Below are 26,719 nucleotides of genomic sequence, written 5' to 3' on the forward strand. Positions count from 1 at the left end.
TTATTGTTCTTCACTTTAAAACTTTAAGAAAAACGTGCAATTATTTTTTCTTGTTCAAAAACCATAATTTCCTTCTTATTGTTTTCACCTTGGTTAGACACGGGCATATAATTAATATACGTAAATTATTTTTTTATTTTAAATCTCAGACCACCGTAAATATTTTATATTGAAGGCAACGTTAAGTGAGACAACGAAAATAGTCCAAAATAAAACTTTATTTTATTTCATTGGCTATTTACATATGTATTATATTTACATACATGTTTTACTTACAAGGTAAAAAAATATACATTTGTAAAACTTAAAGTAAATTTATAATTAGGCGGCAATAAATAATGGAATATTATATAATTATAAAATAAAAAAACACAGTATAAAATAAAAAAACAAATACTATTTAAGAACTATAAGCAGTTAAAATACTGGTAACATCATTGCAAAACTCATATATAAAGAGGAACATTATTTTAATTCGGCTCAATTACAAAATAGTCAATCAATTTAATACTTTAGGGTATTTTTAGCTTTCATTATAGTGCTGTGGGTTAATATTGTAAAAACGTATATATGCGTTTTAATTTTCAAAACGTATTTTAAAGTGAGGTTAAATATACATCCCCTTAAATTCAATTAAATATTAACACTTCATCGAATTTTTTTTCCTTTATAGTTTGACGTTCAAACTAGATTCAGAAACAGAATCCACGGTACCACTGTAATAAATACTAATTACGACTACATTATGTTTAGAAACAATATTTAACTTAACGTTCCAGCAACATATACCTATTTAAACATCACCCACTCATTTTTGTTGCATTTTAATAAACAATAAAAATGCTGGTAAGATTTCACTGATTGAAGAAGTAAGAACTTTACCCTGTTTATAGTTAAGAATTCATTTTACCCTGCATGGAAATTCTTCACTTACAGAATGTTTGACATTATACAAACATCAACAGTCTGATATCACGCGAAGAGTGACAGGTTCCTCCAACGCACCGGGTATTTAACGATCTACCCTGCATGAGTACGTTTACGTGAATTTTATAAATCACGTGACAGGAGACGTGACGGGAGGCGTGACGGGAGACGTGACGTGAGACGTGACGGGAGACGTGACGGGAGGCGTGACGGGAGACGTGACGGGAGACGTGACGGGAGACGTGACGGGAGACGTGACGGGAGACGTGACGGGAGACGTGACGGGAGACGTGACGGGAGGCGTGACGGGAGGCGTGACGGGAGGCGTGACGGGCAACGTGACGGGAGGCGTGACGGGAGACGTGACGGGAGACGTGATGGAAGACGTGACGGGAGACGTGACGGGAGACGTGACGGGCAACGTGACGGGAGACGTGACGGGAGACGTGACGGGAGACGTCGCCCGGGGGCTCAGTACCACAGCTGGGGGCGGCCGCAGTCGCCGACGAAGGCCTGTCGCGGCTGCTGCAGGGCGATTGCGACGCGAGGGTCGCAGACGGTGCCCTTGACGGCCTCGGACACGGGCAGGTAGAACACGCGGAAGTTGACGTCGCCGTAGTCCAGCTCGGACAGCAGGAAGTTGGGCATGCGGTCAGACATGACCCACAGGTTGCGGTCCGCGTCCACCTTCACGTCGCTCGGGAAGATGAGGCGCTCGTCGTCCTTGTCGACCAGCCCCTGCGACGACAACAACGACAGTGGTACACTTCTTCAGGCGCGTCGTGAAGAGAAGACGAGAATGAAGTTTTACTATGCTCGCGCAGTATGCAACGAAAATTGACAGGCTGAAAAAAGGCCACTCACAAATGTTCTTTTAAACCAAGTGATTTATATTTTATACTATTAAAAACATTTATTAATTGTGAATCTTAGTGATGGAAATGAAATTTATAATTTTTTTTAAAGCGAGCTACCATAAAACACCAATCAAAATTTACAACTATGCACCAATTTTCGTAAGTGCGATAATAAATATTCGCTCTTGTTTCCAAAAACGTATTTTGAAAATGCAAAGTATTAACAATATCGTTCTTGTAGTATTCCTAAATGTACATAAAAAATGTAAATGTACAAAATAATTATTATTCTGTGCTTTCATTTGTCATATAGTCAGCGACCAGAAAAATTCGTATCAATGACTTTTTCGGATGGACTGCACAGTACTCCACGTTCTTAGGAAATGCCGTGTATTTATTGGCTGCTGATTTAGGTTTATTCTCATCTTTTTCCACGTAATTTGCTGCTTCTTTGGATGAGGGTTTTCCATTGGCTTATATAGATATCTCCAGGTGACTTGTGAGCCAATAGCAGGAGAAGAACAAATGTAAACGTATTTGTATTCTAGCCTATCGTGGGATGGATACGCGAATTTTCCCTGTCTCTACATAATTATATTAAAGGCCATGTATAGGAGCGTTCGCTGAACTTCTTTTCCACTCCGGAGGGGGGGGGGGGGAGATTAGCACGTCTTGCCTGCTGTTTGCTTTCAGATTATTTCATTTTGTATATATAATATTGCAATCAATTTTAAACTAACTTCACAATGAGCTAGAGACTTGAAACTTTTATATCTCAGAACCAGATGTCAATGCAATATTAACTCGTTTTCTTTTCAGTTTGTTTGTTTGTTTGTTCGTTAGAAATTTGTTTGATTTATTAAACAATACCCCCGGATTCGTGGCATTAGGCTACGAGCAGACCATTGAAGTGTTGAGGGATGCATAACGCAGCACTCGCAGGCGATGCCTATATCTACGCATACAAAGCTTACGCCGCACGGTCTTATAGTAAGGTCTGGCAACTTCCTATCATTCTCCTTGGCGAGACCCGTCCGCTTAGCAAAGCTCACGGCGACTAGCGAATTGACGGCGCAGATAAGAATTTAGTTCAGAACTTCGTCAATAGATGGTGTTGCACTGAATTTTACACACGTTGTCGTTTGGTGCTTCCGTTAAAACTTTTCTCCTTACTATTATCTATTTCAAGAGCCTCTTATTTTTTCTAAGCATTACAAGTATTTTTATTGTTATTTATAATACACAATCACAAATATTCTTTACAATCTGTATGGGGTTCGGAATAAAATCAGATACTTCAACTGTACTAAAAATTAAATTAATTGCAAATTTTCACATACGCAAGACTAAAAAGCAAAAAAATTATTAAATAAATAATGGCTAAAATGTAAAAAATTATTTATCCTATCCCCGTAAATATTTATAACCCCATACCGATTCCTAATCACTAGAGACCTGGAAAATTCGCGATTTCAAATCCCTAAACGATAGACTCCATGATCCTCTATGCACTCGTGCAAATTACATCTGCCGATTGGTTACCGACTCGTAACACCTGTTGACTGGAATGATCGTGATTCGCTAATTCTTCTGTTAAAGATTTTTCATTGGCCCAGAGTCCTTCAGATAAACTGTGGCCCAATCACTGAAGCAAAACAATGTCAAAAGTATTTGGACTCTATCCTATCGCAAAATGAATCCGCGAATTTTACAGTTCTCTACTAATCACATACAGATTGTCCTAAAAATTTGTCATTGTTGATTTTTAACACCTATTCATTAAATTAACTTGCAATATTTAAAACGAAAAACGCGAGGACATGCAATATACAATTGATGCACGAATAGTTTACCAACAACTTTATTGCACTGCAAATTAAATTAACTATTGTTTGAGTTTTCTCAAAGACAGCCAGTCCATATATATACTCTTTACTATTATCGACTATTTACGTTTTTCATTTTAAATCTTACAAGTTAATTCATACGTGTTAATAAAAATTAACAATCTCAAATTTCTAGGACAATCTGTATGGGGTTAGGATTCTGTATGGGTTTATAAATCTTTTCGGGGCTCGGAGAAATTATTTTATACTTTTTAATCCATTTTAAAACTTTTTTTAATATTATTTTTGAAGTGAAAAGTTTTTGCTGAGGGGGCTACAACTATCAAGAGTTACGAAATTTCTTATCGCATTGGGGGAATAGTCAGGTACGTGGTGGGGGAACCGGTAGAGGAGGAGAGTGCGTCAGCGGCGACGCCACTCCAACGCATGCGCTAGCGGTCGAATGGGAAGACGGCAAAGATATAGGTACATAGCATAGCGTAGCATAGCGTAGCTAGTTGTAACGGCCGGAAGGGGAGACGGCAGTGGAGAGAAAGAAATGACGCAGCAGTGATGGCAAGCGGAATTTTGGTAACGCTGCTTGTGTTTGTCTACTCCTAACGATTGACGCTACCATGTCTTAATATATTTTTTTTTGCGATTCGTTTGAAGTAGGTACACATATAAAAGCATTTATCTATGGAACTCCAATTCTCTATCTCTCTATGTATATCTCTACATCTCTTTATCTCACTACATCTACATCCACATACATGCACAACTCTATCTCTGTTTTTCTCTCTCTATCTTTATATACATCTATCTCTATATCTATGCATCTATCAAACTATCTCTCCTCTATATTCCTATATCTATAGCAATAAAAATATTTAAAATATATGTTTTACCTATATATTTTACCTGTCACGTGTGTGACTTAGGTATTTCAATGCAACATTTAGGGAAATTCCAAAGCAATCGGTGAAGAACTTGCGGAGATTTAAGATTCGGAAGGAAAGAAAATTTATGTATGTGTGTATTGTTATGGGTGTGATTTCTGGCCGTGCTACGGTCTCGGGGCATATGAAATGCAGTCCGAGCGGAAGGGTGATGCACCTGGCTCTTGGGGCGACAAATGTTTCAGGTAAACCACAGACAATGTCTGCTTCATGATTACACTTACTACATTCCATCTCAGGCTTAGATTGCAGTACAGAGTAAATGGCCACCACTGTTGCCAGATTAATAAAACCTGGCTTGTACGTATTAAAATTTTTTATTTTTTTATACCATTTTAAATTAAACGTTTTTTTTTTAATTATACTATTTTTTTTCATTTTCTAACACCATTAATCAGTATGTATTGATGGAATTATTACAGTGGTAGTCATTCTAACATAAAATAATAATTCAATGCTATAAAACAATTTGTAACTCTGACATGCAGTCAAGTCAGGGCGACGCACCTGGCTGTTGGGGCAGTAGGGCAGCCGCGAGTTCCAGCAGCCGACGGCGTTGCGGTCGATGAGGTTGTAGAACATGATGCCCTGGTCGTCCATGACGGAGGCCGTGACGTGCGAGCGGGGCCCGCGCTCGTCCAGCGCCACGAACTCGTGGTAGCTGTTCATGGCCCGCTCGCGGTCCCGCAGCACCGCCGTGGACACGGCGAACTCGCGGTGGCTGGCCAGCGGGTGGAAGAACAGCGTGCGGTGGCAGTCCTTGGCCGGCGGCGACAGCGCCATGCCGAACACGCCCTCCGCCTCCCACTGGAAGTTCAGGCCGCCGATGTCGAAGTCGCCGCACAGCGGGTCCGGGTGGAAGTAGCCGTGCGTCACGCGCCACGAGTCGTCCTGCTGGAAGCTGTACACGATCAGGCCGTACCCCAGCTCGTCGGAGGCGTACACGAAGGTGTCGTCGCAGCTGCAGCCCACGTCGACGGCGATGTTGGCGATGAAGGTGTTGGCGTTGGTGTCGCTGTCCTTGAAGGTGTAGCGCCGCAGCAGGCGGTCCGAGTGCAGGTCGAAGGCCATCAGCGAGTAGGGGCACAGCTGAGGGCAGCGAACAAGGCGTCACGACCACAAACTCCATCGATACTACATTCTTGACGTGACAACGTCTAGTAAATCGATGAACACCGGCTGCAAGCACGAAAAAAGGGTCCCGTTACGCTCATTGTACGCTTGCGCCGCATCTATCTCTCTTCCACTCGATTGGAACAACCATCGATTTGACTTTTTCGAGGCATATTAAACTTGAAACACTCCCATTCGTTTCCTACCTTTTCCTATCATTGTCCTATCCTTAACAGAATAACACAGATTGGAAGAAGTTAAATAGCAAACATGTATAAAAGTTATAGTTAAAATATTCTCTTCGTTTAAGTAATAAACATATTTGAATTAATGAGTGCAAATAAAAGTAAATTTATCAATCAAATTGTAGATTTCATTTCACTCCTTTGTATCCATACAAAATAGTGATAATTCAATAAAAACGATTCAATTTTATTCATAAAAGTATGCAATTATTTCATCAAATTTTTTTATGACGTCACGTTAAACTATCGTCCGTAAACTGACTTTACAGACAACCAATTTTTTTATAATAGAGCATTTATATTTGTATTTGATCATGAGGACCTGCAAATTAACATTTATATGTGTCTCGTATGGTTTGTGTTCATCTTTTAATACGTCCCCCTTAGACCAGATCAGTATCATTATTCAGTACGATTGTAAATTGTTTAATTGCCCGGTTGGAAATCCTATTTGCCAATGTATGTATAATTTTTGTTGAAGGCAGGATCAGTAACGTTACGTTTATTTGTTACAGTGTCTGTCATCACAGAGTAACGGCCAGTGTATGCTAATAAACGTTTTCAACTGAAGAATTTTTCAATGTCACTCACTACAATTTTAAATTACTTAATAATGAAATTAATGTGTTTCTAGTTACTGCGTCCCTCTTAATGTTATTCCCGTTATCACCTGCTAACTCAGTGATAACATGTTAAAACAATTGAATAAAGAACAAAATGTTAAATGTTAAGTTTTCTTTTCTCATACCAAATCGTGGCTTTAAATTTATGTGTGTAAACGTTGGAGTTGTTAAAGTCTACTATTTCCCTGTTATTTTAGTGTGAAAATCAATTTTCTTTTTGAAATATTGTGGCAAGGTATATATCTACAAACTGGTAGACGAATAATCACAAAGGTTAAAGAACATATCGATAGCAGCGACTGTATACGTGAAAACCTACGATCAGCTATAGTATAATATTACTTGGAAACCAGACACAGCATTAATTTCGACCAATTCCACACCACAGCCAACATCCGACAAATACAAGAAAAGATACAGTCGAGAATCAGTAGAAATATTAATACACCTAGCAAACATAAACAGAGAAGATGGCTACAAATTAGGAAGAATATGGGATCCACTCTTCAGAAAACCTTGTAACCTAGCTCTGCATCTAAAAAAAATACAGGTCGCCTCTGGTTGGCCAAACAGCCCAGCCAATCAGGAGAGAAGAGGCCACTGATTTGCCAGCACCCGCAAGCCAATCACAGAAGCCCAGCTCCGATTGACCGAAATCGACAGACCGACCAGACGAAAGGGAAGTTTGTGATTGGCCCACGGCCGCAGCCAATCGGGAAACACTCGTCTCTCAGGAGAGATTACTAAAGGCAGGAGAACTTGTAACTGTACCCTGATGGTGGCGACTGCAATGTCGACCGAAACATCGGTGATACGTTCGCCTTGGACGCGGCTACAACCCAGAAGCCAAGCAACACCAGACATGACAATGTCCGCGAAAGCCTGCGATCTTCATTATGAAGGAAACTTGCTCATGAAGCAAATGACACAATGGTCAAACCGGACCCTCCCCTCCGCGATACCGTTTTTTTTTTTTTTTCCTAACCTAAGTTAAAAACTAAGTGTGTAAGGGAGGGGTCTAGGTAGGGAAGACTCTAAGTGCGTCTCAGGGCAAGCCCTATACGCTCTAAACATGCAGGTTTTTAACCATGCAGAAAAGGTCACGTGCATCATGTGCTAGGAGGGGATTGGCCAGCCATGGCAGACGTTTTCGCCATGACTAACTCCCCTCACTCTTAATTCTAGACTAAAACTAGATAAGTTGGGCCCAGGTAAAACCTCCATAGACAGAGGGAAAACCCTGGGCACATACATGCGGGATGCAAAGGTCATGCATTATTACAAGCAGGTGGATTACAGGAATAGAAGGATGGTCCTGGAAGAAGAGTGGGGCGTGGTAGAAGTTCTACTATGCAAGGGGTGGGGCACTTGGACTTTTAGTCCGCATTGGTTTGGTCAGGTCTGGTCATTTTGGGGGCGGCTTATGCCGTTTCCCGTCGTGCTGCCAGTTAGCACTCCGCGATACCCTGGCTTGCTGCAAGGGAGGGGGGAGGGGGAAGAAGGGGTAGAAGGGAGGAGGAGGGTGGAGAAGTAAGGGTGAAGGGGTGAGAAGGGAGGGGAGGGGAGATGGGAAAGGGAGGTTGAGGTGGAGGTAGAAAGGGACGAGGAGGGGGGAGGGGGGGGGAAGGAAGGGGGAGAAGGGAGGGGACGGGGAAGATAGAAAGGGACGTGGAGGGGAAAAAGGGAGGAGGGTGAAGGAAGGCTTAAGGGGCGAGAAGGGGGAAGGGGAGGGGGAAGGGAGGGGGAGGTAGAAAGGGATGATGATGGGAGAAGGGAGGGGGAGGAAGGCGGTGAAGGGCGGGGGGAGGTGGAGATAGAAAGGCTCATGGAGGGGTAGAAGGGAGGAGGAGGATGGAGAAGGTTGGGGAAGGGGGAGGTAGAAAGGGATGTAGAGGGGGAGAAGGGAGGGAGGAGGAGAGGGTGAGAAGGGAGGGGTAGGGGAGTTATAAAGGGACGAGGAGGGGGTGGAAGTGGGAGAAGGGAGGGGAAGGGGGAGGTAGAAAGGGCCGTGGAGGGGAGAGAAGGAAGGAGGGGAGGGGAGGTGGGCTCGTACCTGGCGCGTGGTGTTCTCGATGCCGACGGTGCCCGTGTCCAGCACCCACAGCCGGTCGCACTTGTCCACCTTGATGCGGTACGTGGTGGTGACGCCGGCGCAGTTGCCCTCGCGGTTGAACTCCCAGCTGGGGTAGGGCACCAGCAAGGGCCCGTCGGAGGGGCTGGAGCTCAGCGACACGTAGTTCAGCGTCGACGGCACGCCTGCGACACGCACGCAAGCCCGTCCAACTCTCCAGCGCCCTTCTCTCTCTCACACACACACACACACTTATCAATTGACATTTTTAAAAAAAAATTGGTACGTGTTAAAGTTATACTTTCTTGGCGTAATAAACAACTTACTTTAATAAAACGACTGGAGTGATATTATAAATACGTTTGGTAAAGTATATAAATTCAATCAAATTTAAAAAAAAAATTAAATAAAAAATTAGTGTTAAATATTAATATAAACACGTGCATAAAATTAATGATCCAATTTAGTAAATAAAGATAAATTTGAATTATTTATTAAATTTGTAATCCAAATAATTTAAACATAATCGCAAACAACATTACTTAAATAAATACACTTTAAACGTTTATAAACACAATTTCTATAACTGATATTTACAATAAATAAAGGTTTTTAACTATATGGACCCGTATTCATAATCAGTCACTAAAGTATATAATTTAAAAGCACATACATAATTTTTATTTGTAAGTCATGTTGTTAATTTTTTCAATGCGCGCGCGCGTCGAAAAAAAAATTATATCTCATCGTTTTCTCAAAAAGCGCCTAAAGAAGTATCACTTCAATTACGTATTATATGTTCTGTACAGCAAATCTACTTTATAAAACTCTTAACACTTAAACCTTAAACCGGTGTGTCTAAAAGAATGAAATATTGCATAGGAGTACCTTATATAACATATATGAGCACTAAGAAAGTATTTTTGAACAGGCATCCCCTAAGGGGGTTAAATAGGAGATAAAATTTTATATGGAGGTTTGTAATTTTTGAAGTAAGAAATATGGAAATTGGTGTTTAGGATTATGTTTATGAATTAAAGTCCGTTGTATCGGCATTTTCTGTAATTCATCAAAAATGAGGAGTAAATACTTTCCCATCGAGCAGATGTGGCATGTGATAAAAGAACAAAATAAAAGTACTTTAAAAATAACATTTACAAAAATTTAAAACCAATTATTATTGAACAAAATGTATACAGAAAAAAAAAGACGTTTGTGCAATTACAAACGATTCCTTTGGAAACCAGTTGCAAAGTAATAGTTTTTAATGCCACAAAAAAAATTGTTAATCCATATAAAACTGAAAAACACGAACAACGATTCACTTGCAAACAATGATATTGGTAGCAAGCATGCACCATAGCACAACTTGCTGTCGTGATGGTCATGCAACAACTGTTGCTTCTTCACCGGAAGCTACAGAGGAAGTTAAAAAACCACACGTTTTTTACTACATACACTTAAATTAACCTACACTATTTACGCGTCCAAACCTGTCCAATGGCCCGGCCAGACAATTCAATGGATACATTCTTTAAATGATTCATGCAAAGAGGAATTTTTATTTTATGCAATTTTTGTTGTGTTTACGCCATTGCTTTATTGATCTGTTCGTCTGGGTTGCCGTCGTTGGGTTGTCCATAATATCCGCTTAGTTTCATTTTTTGGGTCCATCTGTTCGACACCAGCTGATTTTGGCTCGTTCTGTGTGGGCTTATGTTTTCAATTTTTTATTCCTTATTTTGCATTCTTGGTTTATTTTTTTTCGTGACAAACCGTGTAAAATTGTAATAACGTATGTCAAAAAAAAAATTGTATTAAATCAAAATTCTCAATTACTAGAGGCCGGAAAAATCCGCGGGTTCAATGACCTCCAGGATGGAATCCACAATCCTCTGCACACTCGGGCAAGGATCACTTTTTCATTGGCTGCTGACTTTTCAGACGTCTAAACTGGGTAACTTGTGATTCGTTGACTCATTTGCTGGAGGTCTTCCAACCGGCCCATAGTAGTCCTCCAGATTAGCTGCGAGCCAACGGCAGCAACAACACAAAGCCGCAAGTATTTGAATTTCGGCACATCACGTAGGGAATTCGCGATTTTTCTTTCCGTCCGGTCTCCACCTAATTGCATGTGTCACGTAAAGAACGTTGCAGTGTAACAACGCTTAAACACCTCAACTTTACTTGCAGTAGAATTGCATTGAGTATTCCAGTGAATACCGTATTTAATTGTTTGTTTTTTCTTTCACAACCTAATTTTTTTTTTTTTTTTTTTAAGAATAAGCACTAGAACTTTTGTTGCAATGGCTTCTCATGCAGACGGCCGCCAATCACGAGGAAGAAACCTCTGGCGCGGACATACCTTATTGCAGTCAATTGAACATTACGAATTTTTTTTTCTGTTTTATATATGTATGTGTGTGTGTGTGTGTGCCCCTTCCCCCCCCCCCAAAAAAAATTCTTATATGGCATCGAGGAAATACAATCTTGGGTCACAGTAAGGAAAATAATTTGTGCCAGTTTGAGAAAATTCCCTACCTTTCGCGGGCTGCAATCCTGCAGCCTCGAGATGGTCGGTTGTCACGGCTACGGCTCTTACATCGCCGTGATCCGCGCGCCCTGAGATCCAGGGCACGTAGTGTCTGGTGGGGCAAGGGGGGAGAGGGGCGGGAGTGTTACGCCACGCGTGGTTACGTCACCGCCCGCCGGCCAGAACTCGCGCGAAATTGGCGGATCTCGCTCGCCGGGTGTGACGCAAGCGACGCCGGAGAACAACGCACTCTCGTGGCGACACGGCGTCGGATCAGAGGAATCCGACCTTGGAGAGCGCGCCGATGAATGAACTCGCTCTGACGTAACATCTGGGACGTAACTCACAGCTGGTTTACGCTCGTTGCGGTGCAGAACAACCTCAGGAATGGACAACGAAAATTAAATGAACGCGCACACACTCGGTAAAAATCCAATTTATCCGCTTATGCCAAATGTTACACGCTTGGACAACACAGAGAACTCCTCTAATCTAGTTAGAAAAAAAAATATTACAGCACAGTAGAAACACACAATAGGCTTTCAACGACGGGACAGTTGCGAAAATAACAGTAAATACAGAGAGGCGTTTCGTCATAGAGAGCCTATATTGTTGGTCTGCGCTGTTCGTCGTTCTGTCGTCCGGATCAACCTGTTCAGTCTCGTCGCTGTATTGTCCGACGATGTTTTCGTGTATTCACTGTTCTGGTTGTAACTGTCTCGTCGTTGTCATCCAACCGTGTAAGTCTGTGTGCTCAATTTTCCCCCCAAATAATTCTCTGTGTTCAAGAGTGTAACATTTGAAATCAGCTGATATTGTATTGTTATCGGTGTGTTAATGTCCATTACTGAGGGTTTTTATCTATGACAGTCAGCATGAACCGAAAATGGCGTATTTTCAAATGACTGTGTTAAATTTATATTCGCGGTTGCAGGAATCATTCAAAGAACGAACAAATAAACTGACGAGCGTAAGCTCAATTAAGAAGAAATAAGCCTCATTATCTTGGTACTTTCAAATATTAAGCTTCCATGTTAAATTTTATGACCCGAGGCTTTATGACGTCATCATTCGTGAACTGATGTGATAAAGTGGGATTATTGGAAATCTGGCGTACTGTAATAACCGAAGCGAAGACTTTTTTTTGCCCAGAAGTCAGATAGTTCAAAGCACGTTTATTGAGGATGTTTCAGACATTAAAAAGTTTTAGCCTGAAAATGTTTGTCTCATTGTTAACAGTAAAATACTTGCCTTTATCCCTTTATGTAAGTACCAACGTTTTTTCAGTAACACGTCGCATTAAATCAACAGAGATTTTCCTTCTGTATATTTTTTATTTTTATTTTATCTGTTACCGGAAATTAAAATCATCATCCCGAGGGGAGGGGAAATGTTAATGTATACTTAGGGGCATTTATGTTTCGCGAAAAAAATCTAATAGCTAATTATAATGAAGCAAAGCATGTCTGCGCTAGTGATTGTTCCCTTGTGATTGACGGCCGTATGCAAGAGAAGTCATCGACCTGTTTGGCCGGGCCATTCAGGACGCGTTTGCTTCCGCACTGGATGGCTGTGATTGGTGCGCTGACAGTATACAAGTGCCTTTAATAAACCCAGCCAGCAACGAAACACAGACAATGCTACAAAGTTACGACGCACAGCTGGTCTGGAAATCTTTCTCGCGAAATGTGCATGGCCCTATGTGTACATAAACACCAAGTATATATATATATATATATATATACCGGCGCGCCGCGGCGTGTGTCGAGATAAATTATAGCGCCGGGAAGACATGAGATCAAGGTGGAATTTTTGGGAGCTCGATCTGAGGTTGGAATGTCAGAGGTCCTGAAGGAAATTACTGAGTCTATTGGGGCTATATTCCCTCGAGTGCGCTCTCAGCGATAGTTGAAGATCTCCAACCATCGCGTCATCAGTGGTCTGAGTGCTCAAAACACCCGCCTCCCGTCTAATAACACCCGCCTCCCGTCTAATAACACCCGGGTTTGATTCCCTGCCCGGGGTTGGATATTGAATTATTTTTTTCACTAGTTTGCTGCTGCAACTGGACCTAATCCTAAAAAAACTAGTCTTACATATTATGTACCAATAAAACCTTCAATCATTATCGGATGTATTAAATATGGGTTTGTTTTAGATATACTACTGTGCTACAGCCAGGAATATTAAAATATATCCAAATGTGTGCTATTTATGGTGTATTTTAACGAAGAAGGGCCTTATTTTGTAAAATTGTAATTTTTTTTCCTATAATAAAACATTATCATTTAAAATTTTGAAATTTTAAAAATCTTTAAAATATTCTGAGAAACTAATTTCCGTCACGATGGAGCCAGAACAGAAGCTGTGCCTTGTTTTACAATTTTTTCGATATTTGAGCTATCTCAGAACTTGTATTGTTAGTTGAAGCGTGAAGTAGGCGCCTGGAAGCCACGCAACTCGCAGATCCTCTTCGCTCGGCTGTAGTGCGTGTAGCCTTACTCTAGGGGTCTTTATTGACCGGGTTTTAAATATCTCTCTATTTCCTTTACGGTGAGTCGTGACTTCGGCTTCCCTGATGGCCGGTTGCACCGCCAGAGTTCAGGCGTGATCTCGGGGTCACAAGCTGGATTGATCATCGGTCGACCACGATTCGATTGCACGATTCGATTGCGCTGAACCGAGATCATTGGGAACTTCGAAGTGAACCGAATTTCGGCTCGACCCCACGCGAGCAGACATGGCCGGCATTTTCATGGTCTTCATGCGTGTTAATTTAATAAAACGTAAATATGATAGTATTATTTACAACATTTCAGATCATAAATAGTATAATTAACAAAAATTTTACTTATTCTAGTGTTACAACCTCTTCTCACGAGAAATACCCAATTTTAATTACTTGAAAAGCTTGATACTTTAGTTCAATGTTTTGATATTTTACTTTCGACATGATTACTTTCGATACTAGACCTATTCATATTTCAAACTGCTTCGTTTATATTATCTGTACGTATTTTCAGCTGTTATTAAAATTCGAAAGCTGAGGCAGCGATTATAAGTGCTGGTATCTTGAAGCAATCGCATCAACCTTTTATTCGCCGTGTCACAATCGATTGTAGCGACTTCATATAGTTCCGGCCCACCAATAAAAATACACCTAACATTTTATTCGACACTGCTGCTGCCTGTTGTAGCAGATTGGAAACGTATGTATGAAGTTTCGGTTCAGGCGAACAAAGATCGTGGCGCAACATTCAGAGAAATGACGCTTAGATCATTCTTGGGCTAAAATCATTGGATCGCAGATTGAAGATCAGAATGGTGCAACTGGCCATTATTGTTATAGTTTGACGCAGTGATAATTATTTCGGTATTCATTTACATTTTCTATATATTCTTATTGATGCTTTATCACGATGATTCTACTAACGGAAGCACAACGCTTAACCTGCGATGGCGGGAGAAATCTCCACACGCTGTTATTTGAAGAAGTCATTTAAAGAGGAACATCTTTGCAGTTGGTAGCGTAAGTCTAGGCGATGGAGTCATAAGTACGTAACGACAACTGCAATTATCACAAGGGTGGAGCTCGATGGTGGAGAGTGGAAGGGGTCTTGTGAGTGGGGCGCTCAATTACAAGTTTTACCTATAGCACACTTGCATACTTTGCGCTCTCGTATACTTGCGTACACCTATACTTAGGCATTCGCATACTTGCTCACTCGCATACTTGCACCTTTATAACCTGCGTGGTGGTTACGCACCAATTTTTTTAATAAGTAGGTTATGTTATAATAGTATGTGTTGTTACTACTGTTGTTGAATTTTTTGAATATATTAATAATAACTTATATATTATAGGTGTTTATTAGAGGTTATATGTTTATTATACTAGTGTGTGTCCCCATGCGAATAATCGAACGGTGATTTTAATTTTCTTTAATTATCACATCATGTAATAGTTATTGATTGTGATAGAATAAATTATTTAGATTATATATGTGGCACATAGTAGTATTGGTAGAAGTTATGCTCACATTATATTGGTTGCACTTGGTTGTGAAAACATGTGGTATTATTGTTATATCTCCGGCTCCCGTATTCTTAGAGAGATAAAATACACGCCAGTTTTTCAGTCTAAACATAAGCTTTTAATCAAAAAACGTTTAATCAAAATCGTCTCAGTAGTTTTGGGAAGATACTCCACCAAACAAACAGACAGTCAAATATTCAATAATAATATATAAATTAAGTAAAAAAAAAATATTCAGTAAAAACTATTTTAGTAAAAAAATTAATTCAGCAATAAAAAAATTATCTATATAATGATTCCAAATTCATATGGATTAACGGCGTGGTTTTTGCTAAAAAAAAAAAATACAGTTGAGTACTTATTGTATTAATAATTATGATTATACTCATATATTACAGTTTGAGATAATAGATATCATAACAATAACCACACTTTTTCACTTTTTATAATGTTTTTATTTATGAAGAAGTAAGGGTAAGAATTATTTTATAATAAAAATTTAATTCAAATAATATAAATTGTTAATGTTATATAATAATAATTCATGTTAATGTATTCAATTTTATTAATTTTAGTACTAATTTATATTCAATTAAATTAATTATATAATATTATATAGATATTAATTAAAGTAATGATTTAATATTTCATGAATTAATTATAGTATATATGAATTAATTACAGTATAAACTGTAAATAAACTGTAAATTGTATAACTTTTATCTAATAAAGCATTCTAGGCGTAATAAGCTCATTTCACGCAGGCGCGGGAGGGAATGTGAACACAGGAACAAGTTTATTGCAGGCGCTATTGGCGTTGTATAATCCATCCTTAAGCGAATAATTCAAATCAGCTGCTCGATTCCACGCCCATAAATTTGACTGCTGCAACCAAATTGGCTGCTTCGTTCGTAATTAGTTCTGACGCCCTATAAACACCTACGTGACCTTTAAAGTCTTAGAAAGTTTCAGTCACCATATCGACGGTGTGTTTCGCAACTACCATTTCTCCTCTAACTTATTCCGGAATCGTTTATAAGAAAATCAACATTTTCACTACAGACATACAGGTACAACCTGATTCATTTGAGACTGCGAAATAAGTTTACGTGGCCACATAAATAATTATATAATGAGTTTTACTTTAACACTCTGATAAGTAAACAATTATTTAAGTTTAAATATTGTATTTTAACGAACTTAAAAGAATTTACGAGTTTGAGTGTCAAAACGCTTTATTTTTTAAAAAAAACATTATCTGCACAAATGCATGTATGCATATATATCTATATCGTGTGAATAAACTATAAATTTCACTGCAAATATTTCTGGAATGAAAGGTTATATTGAAGTGGGTTTCACAGACTAAATTTTTGTTAAAATAACATAAAAATCTTTTAATAGATTTTAATAGTTATTAGAAATTTTTGGGAAAGGTTTTGTTTAATCTAATGATGTCTATTAAAATCAAGGAAATAAAGCTGGAGTAAATATGAACGCCATTTGGTATTATTTGCTGGATTCTAGCGCAAGTAGTTTTCGAGATATTGTAATACTAACATATTAAATAGGCCTATGAGGTTACAGTTGTCTACTCCAATAACTGCTTATTTAGTAGAAAATTTCCTTTTAAGTTTGAAACTTCGTGTTAAATGATTGTACGTTAGTTTTTTTATTGAACCATATTCATTATGTAAGTTGAATTGTGCGTCGATGTTGGTGGATGTGTCTTGAATTGTGTGTTGTGTGTAGCAATTATGTATCTTGTGTATTGTGAGATGCATGCATTTTTAGTCGAGTGTGTAGTCTCCGATAGTGCAGAAATTCTGGGTTCTATGTGGTAAGTGTAACTCACACTTCGGCCTCGTTGCTTAAAGACTCGGCTCATACGTTTTTAATTGGTCTTTAAGCTCAGTAAAACTATGTATATGTTAGGTATAATGCCTACCGCTATGGTCGCAGAAGGGTCAAATTTTCGGTGTCTGTTGGGTCTATACGTATAAAATAATTGTCTGTACTTTCACAAAAGAAAACTTTAGAAAATATTTGCCAAAAAAATAGTTTTGATACTGCAAGGAAAATATTGTACATTTGTACAATAAAGGGCTCTGGTCATTTTTTTCATTTATATAAAATACGTTTTTCGAGATGAAACTGAGTATTTCTCACAAAAAAAGTCGCATAATATTATATTCTAACTGAAGTTTCATTCAAGCATAATTTTTTAAACCGAGGCAAAGATTATCGAATATTCAACAATTAGACTTTATGTTGTTGTTACGCGTTTATTGTGTGCGCAGTTAATACTGGAAAGCTATTCTCAGGGAAAATAACTTTAATTTTTGGAGGTAAAATCATATTTGTATTGTAAATTTCACGTACAATTGCACGAAGGTAGAAGTCTATATATTGAGTGTCTGCTCTAAATTTGACGTCACTCTGGTGAACGATTCGTTATCTAAAAAAAATGGCTCTATAAAGTCTAACGCTAGAAGCTTGTTTAATAGCTTTAAATTAAATTGCTAAAAAATGTCATAAAGAAGTGAGTATTGTTTAAAAAAAATATTAAAACAACAATTTAGCAAGTAATTGGGGTGAAACTTCATTGTAATGGCAGAGGGGTGCGACGTATTTTGACTAAATAATAAAAATAAATAATTATATAATGAGTTTTACTTTAACACTCTGATAAGTAAACAATTATTTAAGTTTAAATATTGTATTTTAACAAACTTAAAAAAAGTTAGAGTTTGAGTATCAAAACGCTATATTTAAAAACAAATTATCTGTACAACTGCATGTATGTAGGGGAGACCGGGGTAAGTTGGCGAACGGGGTAAGATGACGAATCGTATGTAACTAATCCAGAAACACAGATAGAAGGTTGGCGCCCCTGTGACCTTGAGTGTCACCATCTGCACCTACTAGGCAGGTGCAGCGGAATTCTCCAGTCAGTTTGAATGTGGCAGCTTTGAGAGGCTAACTGTTTCGTGAGCCATTGTTGTAATATTGAAGGTACGTATGTTAGGCTATTACAAGAAAAGAGTCCATTTATAAAAAATGTTTATACATGTAAAATAAAACGCTTACTTTTGGGAGTATTTTAATGTATATATTGTGGAAGAAATTATTTTAATGTTGTTTGTGATTTTGGTAAAGCAAAAAAAGGGCTGCTGGGGCAAGTTGACGGGGGCAAGATGACGAATTCGTCATCTTGCCCCTGCAATCGTCAACTTGCCACAGGTAATGACAGTGTGAGAATTATTTTGTATTAAATGTGTTATTTAAACCAATGATATACAGATATGAATAACATTTATGTAAAAGAAAAATAATAATGAAATTATATAATATTATAAATATTTCCTGTGTTAATAGTCGTAACGATTTTGTTTGATTTTTTTTGTAGATGCCCAGGCATTACGGAAAGGAGAACGGAAAGGAGAACGGAAAGGAGTTGGAGTGATGTAGAAATGACTGCTGCTGTGAATTTTTGTTGTGATAATGGTATTGTGATGGTCGGATTGCCACCACATACTTCGCATAGGTTGCAGCCATTGGATGTTTCGTTTTTCGGCCCTTTGAAGACATTCTACTCACAAGCCTGTGATAATTATTTGGTGTCACATCCCGGACAACAAATAACTGACCGTAATGTGGGAAATCTCTTCGCTGCACCTTATTCAAAAGCAGCAACTGTAGGCAATGCCATCAAAGGGTTTGAGGCTACTGGGATAGAGCATTACAACCCTCAGATATTCAAAGAATGTGATTTTGCTGCTGCGGCTACATTGGAAAGAAAACTTCCCGGAAGTGAAGAACTAATGTCCACTTAAATACCAATTTCATCTGACCATGCATCAAACGATGTGTGGCTAAATTATATGCCTAATGCTTCAGGAGCTGACTGATTAATTAGCCCAGCCAGAAAAAATAGTGATCTTATCGATGAAGCAGGGCCTTCGTTTGGGAAGGCCAAGCAAGTTCATGTAGTAAAAAGGCATCGTTTTATGATTTAAAACCATTGCCAGTGGCCCACAGGACAACCGCGACAAGAAAAATAAGTACAGGATCAGCTTCAGTAATAACAAGCTCGCCAATCAAGAACATGTTGTTACAAAGAGATAGAGAGAAGAAGCAGAAAGAAGAGAATAAAAATAAAAGAAAAACTAAGAAAACTGAAAAACGAAGCTCTGATCATTCTGTAGCAAAACCATCAAGCCAAAATAGTGTTTCTTGCCCTGCATTTGAAGAAGTTTACGTGGAACCTCCAAATGAAGACAGGATTCAATGTTCCACATGTCCTGAGTGGTGACACGAAAACTGTTCCAATTATGTGTGTGACTATTGTTAATGACATTATTCAAAGTAAAAACTTGCAGTTTTTCGCTACTATGTGGCAAGGAATTTTATCAAAGTCGTTCAAATATGTTACAATATATCTTCTTTACAGCCTGCATGTGGTTTAGTGTAGGATATCTATTAAACAATTTTGTACTTTGTCTATAAATGTATATATTTTTGTTTCGTCATCTTACCCCAATAGGTTCGTCAACTTACCCCACACCTGGGGCAAGATGACGAATGTGCTACCTAATTGGTTTCTTGTAAATAACTTCAGAACTACACACATTAATACAACCTTGTTACATTTTTAGGTAGAAAATATTATATACTTCGTATTGGTACTAAATAATATATAATAAATGCTTATTTATCTGTTAAAGGCCATTTCAAAGCTTAACATCGTCAACTTACCCCGGTCTCCCCTATATATATCTATATCGTGTGAATAAACTATAAATTAAACTGCAAATATTTCTGTAATGAAAGGTTATATTGAAGTGATGGTTTTACAGAATAAATTTTCGTTAAAAGAACATAAAATCTTTTATAGTTATTAGAAATTTTTTTGGGAAAGGTTTTGTTTAATCTAATGATGTATATTAAAATCAAGGAAATAAAGCTGGAGTAAATATGAACGCCATTTGGTATTCTTTGCTGGATTCTAGCGCAAGTAGTTTACGAGTTATTGTAATACTAACATATTAAATAGGGCTACTTACAGTTGTCTACTCCACTTAACTGCTTATTTAGTACAAAATTTCCTTTAAAGTTTTAAACGTGTTAGAAGTTATCTTTGAAAGATTTGTGCAATGGGAGTGCATGACTTGATGTAAGTTTTTGGACATACGCCATTGCTAAGAACTTTTTCTGTTGAAGAAAAATTAAAAAATAAAAAAATAAAAATAAAGAAGTAAATAAAAATACCCAAAAAAGACAAAAAAACACAAAATTAAGCAAAAAATTGCTGTTGTCAACAAGGATATAAACACCACAAAATATTCCGTAACAGGAATATGGTCAACAAACAAAGAAAAACAAAGAAAAATGTACCAAGAGAACGACGTGCGAGGTGCGACGTATTTTGACTTCAGTGTTTAACAACGCAAAGATGGCACACATTCCGTAAACTTTGCAAGGAACGCAAGACGCAAATCTTTTAAAAAAATAATAATAACTTTTTAATACGCATCAGTTTATAGATTACTCAAGACGCAAAAGCGTAACACAAGTATCATCAAACTTTCAACTTCCTGCGTTTACTCATTCTATATTTTATGTGAAGTATGCCGAAAAAATTTTTAAGATACAGTTACAGTTATACAGTTTGGACTATAAAGTTCGTGATGTCTTGCGACTTAAGTGTTTTTATAAACTAACGTAGTTTTCTTGCGAAATAGTTTTCGTAGAATTTTGGTATTTAATTCATTCTGGGCGATGACTTCAACTTCAATAATACTGTCAATAGGAACTACGCTATGGTCTTTAGAAAAGTATCTTAATGTGAGATCTCTGCCTTAAAGAAAACCAATTTCCAGAATTAAATAATGAGAACCTTTTATGATAAAAAAAACTGTTGAAACCAATAAGCTTATAGCAGCGGTGTTCTAAGTATGCGCCCTGTTGTGGTAGGCCTATTCAGAGAAATGTGTGTCCAGATATTGAAATAGATATGGTTACTCTATTATAGCATTTCATTACGGTACTATCCGTGTGTCCGATTGGATTCCCCATCGGCATCATTTCAGGAACCATCCGACTTTTCTCAAATGTTAGAAATTTTGTGTAAACAAATATTGACAAACATGCTTTTCCAAGAAAAAAAATCTTAAATAAGAATAAAGACCACGAAATGTAAATTTCCTCCAATTAAAGGCATAATATTTATCAAGAGTATTTTATCCTCATTTTTGATGACTTGCCATAAACGCTGATGCAAGTGCCTTACATATTTACAAACAGAAAACTAAACACTAATTCCCATATTTATAACTTAAAAATGACAAACTTCCTTAAACATTTCATCCCTTTATTTAACGCACTTTTTGGATACGAATTTTCAAAAGTCCTTTCTTAGTGCTCACCCACGTTATGTAAAGAACTCCTTTGCAAAATGTCATGCTTCTGGACCCACCGGTTTTAAGCTGTGCGTTGTCTGTCACTCAGTCAGTAAGTGCTAAGAGTTTTATTAAGTATTTTTGTTAACACATCATTATTATGTGATATTTTAACGACCCTACAGGTTTTTCTCGAACAGTTATTCAGTTCAATATGGCGCTGTAGTCACTGTTTACTGTTCGTTAACAATCCTTGAGTTGATCATCAGTATAAAGTCCCATAACTCAATGTCAAGCCGAGGACAGTACATGGGCCAGTAGATTACGGTTCTGAATTTAAAAAATGAAAAAAGTATCGTAGTTTTCTTATAGTTATACTAGGCATTTTTTTTCACCCTACACCCTGCACCAAATTATTAGATGACTTAAAATATTTGCTACGCAATCATAAATAACCATACTATTGATAATTATTCAGAATGAAACCAAACAGGTTAGAATTTTAGGGGAAAAAATATTTGAAGTAGACTTACGCGGTAACAATTTTTAATCTGTTAAATTTAACTGGTCATGCTGTTAGAAATAATACTTAGCTAATATTTTATACAGCGTGAATAGTCATTGTTTCCATGTTAAAAATTGTTACCGCATACGCCGTGCAAAGAGATTTTTTCCCCCAAAAGTATAGCATGTTAGACGTTATTTTGAAAAAATTGTTAATAATTTTGGTACAGTATCTAAAAAATTGCTGCAGGATGGGGTTTATAAATCTAAAAATAAATGCCTACAACTCGAAAACTACGACAATTTTTTTTTAAATTTTGGTTTCCTGATTCAGGACCATGATCAATTGGCCTAACATTTGTGCTCGGCTTGTCGTTGAAGAAAGGGACATCCTGTGTACTTATCTGTGAGGCGTTAATTACCGCAGCATATTTACTTAATACAACTCTCAACACTGAATGACTGACAGCGTACAGCTTAATTAAACCGGTGGGTCTAGTAGCGTAAAATTTTGCATAGAGTTTCCTTGTATAACAAAGGTGAGCGCTGAGAAAGGATTTTAAAATTCATCCCCTAAGGGAGTTAAATAAGGGATGAAAAAATTTTAAGTTTTTTTTTTTAAGTTGGAAATATGGAAATTGGTATTTAGACTTCTGTTTGTGAATAAAAGTCGGTTTTATCAGCGTTTTGGGTGATTTATCCGGAATGAGGATCAAACACTTTGCCACCGGGGGGTTCAGGCGCGACAAGTGGAGGGACGCCAGCGGCGGGACGCACCTGATTCCCAGCGCGGCACCGTCACGAACATCTTGTCGCACCACACCTCGATGCCGACGGGCAGGCAGTTCGGGGGCTTGAAGTCACCGTTGGCTAACGCCCGCTGCCGCGCCTCTTTGCTGGGGTATTCGTAGTCCAGGTGCTTCCAGCTGAACACCTCGATCAGCTTCTGGGCCGCGTGGCCGCCGCCGCGGCAGCCGCCGCCGCCGCAGCCGCCGCCGCCGCCGCCGCTACCCAGGTTGTAGGGCACCACCAGCTCACCGCCGCCCAAGTTGTAGGGCGCCACCGGCCCGCCGCCACCCAGGTTATATGGCACCACCAGCTCTCCGCCGCCGCCGCCCAGGTTGTAAGGTACCACCAGCTCGCCGCCGCCGCCGCCGCCGCCGCCGCCCAGGTGGTAGGACGCCACCGCCCCGCCGTCCGCGTACAACGACCCGCGCGTCACCCTGGAGACCTCCACCGCGGGCTCACCTGCCGACACACACACGTGTTCTTTCCCAGAGAGACGGCAACTGCACAGGCGCAATGGGGCCACTATACGAAAAAACGGGGCGTGGCTGTGTCACGGACACGGCCGCGTGTTGCACGAGAATACGTGTACGTAACAGGTAATATTTTCTATACGAAATATAAAATACGCTATTTTTATTTTTTATTTTAACACCACATATATATTCACTGTATTTATTTTAAACTAATTTTTTATATGTGCAATAGATAGATTTTGACGAGAGCTGGCGATTGAAACCCAAACGAACGTCGTAGCCTCTCCAAGTCAACAGTTATATACTAAATGGAAATCTCGAAGCGCAGCAAAATGACCTCAAAATGGCGGCGCTTCCACCCCTCCACCGCGCGCGATGCGTCACAGTCCTCACTTAGCGTAAAATATTCTTTGATCCTTTAGCCATCCAGTGGTGTGATTAAATTTTGGATGGAGATGATAGATATGTAGCTGCAAGACCCAACTTTATCCCCCGATTTTGCTATCATTAGTTTTTTGAATTGCTTACCACTATGGAAGCAATTTTAAAGACGTATTCACGTCAAAAAAAAATGTGTGTTGCACCTAAAGTATATACTCATGACCCTAAAGTAAAAGGAGTATCGTTGTCAAAATTAAAAACTTATTCATTTATCTTTCTTTTAATGTTGGTATTTATTTGCAAAACTAAACACGAAATAAATAAATAAATAAATTACTCATTGAAAAATAACAGCCATTGATGGCTCGACAGTTAGATTATACAACTCATACAAAATAAAGTTTCTTACATAGGCTTTCGAAAACAAACTTTTGCTGCATATTTCGCCCTGAAAATAACAAAAGTAACAAGCCACTTTGTAAGATTACGTGTGAGTCCACACCACGTGGCTATTAAACAACATTTACAATATTATTACGCCCCCTCGTGATCGTATTTTTTCTGTTAAAAAAACTACAATACAAAAAAATCTTTGACCTTAACAAATACAAATACTTAACAAAACTTCTTACGGAACATAGTTCATTTGCTTGCATGTGGGCCTAAGCTCAGGCGCTGATATCAAAGTGTTCATACGTTAAATAATACAATTGGTTCGTCCGAATCCCCCACGCATACATATCTACTCGTGCATGAGGTAACAGACGACGTATGACAATTTACAACTTTGCACAAATTTACTGACAAATGTATCCTCAAATTCTCTGCGTGTAAAATTACCATCCCGACAAAAAAAAACGAACTTCTCACGGTGTCCATTAATGCAAGCAGAAGGGTGCGGCATATCAGTACTCCACTGACTTGCTTGTGTTACAGTGTACCAGTGTACCCTCCGCATTTATCAATTACCACATGCATGAATCTTTTACTGACACAACTGACAAACTGATGTCAGTCCATGAAACCAGATTGTGGACTCGAGGACACTCAGTCCGAACTGCCGTGTGTGGGAACATCGTCTCGCCAGTCCAAACTGTCAGTCCATCAGCTGAGTGTCGTGGCAGACTTCTTTGTTTATACTCTTTGGTTGTTCAAACTAAAAGTTTCTTCCATATTCTACAATGAAACGATGCATACAACAGCAACAGCAACCACAATACTGATCGTGTGTGGGGAAGGCTTCAGTTCAGTCCAAACTGTCAGTTCTGGCTGAACAGTCCAAACTGAGAGCAAGCCTGGTCTGTCAAGCCGAGCTCCAGAGGGGAAGGTGAATAATGGCGGACTTATTAAAGGTGAGATTACTTTGTGGACAGACAATCAATTATTTTAAAAGTGTAGAAATTAGTTAATAAATTAAAAAAAAAATGTGGTTAATTAATTTTGCTGTATTTCCGGACCTCTTTTCCCACTCGTGAAAACATTATGTTTGTTTCCGAACAATGACAAACACATGAAGTTGTCGAGAAACACTATGACATAACAACAGTGACGAAAGGATACACTGTAAAAAAATTGTAAATGAAATTGAAATTATTACGTAGAATAACTGTTACTTGTAAATTTGTTCATTTACGTGGAAGCAACTGTATCTCTTAAAAAAAAAAAAAACTTTGCAGTTATACTGGGGAATATTCTCGCCCAGGCATTTTCGTTAAGCGTGACAAGAAAAGTTCAGTATTGATTCCAAAAAATTGGTTGTCTGTAAAGTCGGTTTACGGACGATAGTTTAACGTGATGTCATAACAAAACATTAATGAAATGATTGCATACTTTTATTAATAAAATTGAATCATCTTTATTTTAATAATAAAATAATAAATACTTGAAATTATACTAGTAATCAGATTTTTAAAATGCAAGAATAATTAACCTTTATTGCCGAAATTGTTGTTGTAATAAGCAATGAAAACCACATTAACTTTTCACTTTACTTTATAAACAGTCAACGAAACAGTTCACGTGTAGATGACTTGTAATTAATTTTAAAAACTGGCGTTTAGCTATAAAGTTTAAATATAATTATGAACATGTTTTCATGTAAATAAATTGTAATAAAATATCTATCATCAATTATATGAATCACCATAATTATTTTAGTCAATTGTAACATAACCTATTATTACTGCACTCGCCGAGAGCGTAACGGAACACAGCGTAACGGAACAATTAGCGAAACGGGACACAGCGTAACGGAACAATGTGCGTAACGGGACACTTTTTCGTGCGTGAAGCCGGCGTTCATCGATTTATTAGACGTTGTCACGTCAAAACGCATTTCGCGCATGCAGAAATAACCACTACCATGTGTTGTTAGCAGCGTGCACGCTCCGAGTCGACAGTAACACGCGCCTCGCGTTACTGGAGTACAGCTGCCTTCAGAAACCTAACCCTAGTCCCGGTACAGATAGGTCCAAAGTACGAACAGCAGTTTTCGCGAGCATTCAACAAGCAGACTTCAATAACATTCCGCCTCGCAAAACGTTCCTCTCAATTAAGTTCATGTCCAAAGCTCGGACAACCTGAAGCACTCTTACTGCTCTTATCACAGAATTTTTAAATGTAAACATTATGGCAGTAAACTATCCATGCTGTTAGTTACAAAATAATACCTGATCATAGTTTGCAAATATTAACATTAAATTGTGCACTTCAGTACAATAGTCCAACAGAGTAAACTATATGTTCTTCGTAATTTCTAGTGAATGTAATTAAAAACCAATATTTTTTATGCTAAAAATACAATGTTTGAAGATTTGTCGTTTGTTTTTATTGATAAAGCTGTTTTCATTCCCTGTTTTTAGTGGTGTGTAGATTGAGAAACTGGATGTTTATTTTTTTGTGAACAGGCAAAGAAATTATGTTTTAATTACAGTTACGCAAAAACTTAAATAGTTATAAGATTATGGCCACAAATTTTTGTA

At 38.4% G+C, this 26,719-nt stretch overlaps 1 protein-coding gene across 1 annotated transcript in view; it reads right to left on the bottom strand.

The window, feature by feature from the left end:
• Nucleotides 1-200: 200 nt before the first annotated feature.
• LOC134534592 (protein yellow-like) overlaps nt 201-26,719 on the bottom strand; it is a 28,201-nt gene continuing 1,682 nt past the window's right edge. Inside the window, exons 2-5 of the mRNA XM_063373072.1 lie at nt 22,873-23,343; nt 8,604-8,806; nt 5,077-5,658; nt 201-1,665 (exon numbers count right to left, since the gene is read on the bottom strand). Of these exons, the coding sequence (XP_063229142.1) occupies nt 1,399-1,665; nt 5,077-5,658; nt 8,604-8,806; nt 22,873-23,343 (1,523 nt within the window). The 3' untranslated portion in view covers nt 201-1,398. The remainder of the gene's footprint in view (nt 1,666-5,076; nt 5,659-8,603; nt 8,807-22,872; nt 23,344-26,719) is intronic.

The sequence above is a fragment of the Bacillus rossius genome, chromosome 7 (genome assembly GCF_032445375.1).
Source record: "Bacillus rossius redtenbacheri isolate Brsri chromosome 7, Brsri_v3, whole genome shotgun sequence".
Classification (NCBI taxonomy): Eukaryota; Metazoa; Arthropoda; class Insecta; order Phasmatodea; family Bacillidae; genus Bacillus; species Bacillus rossius.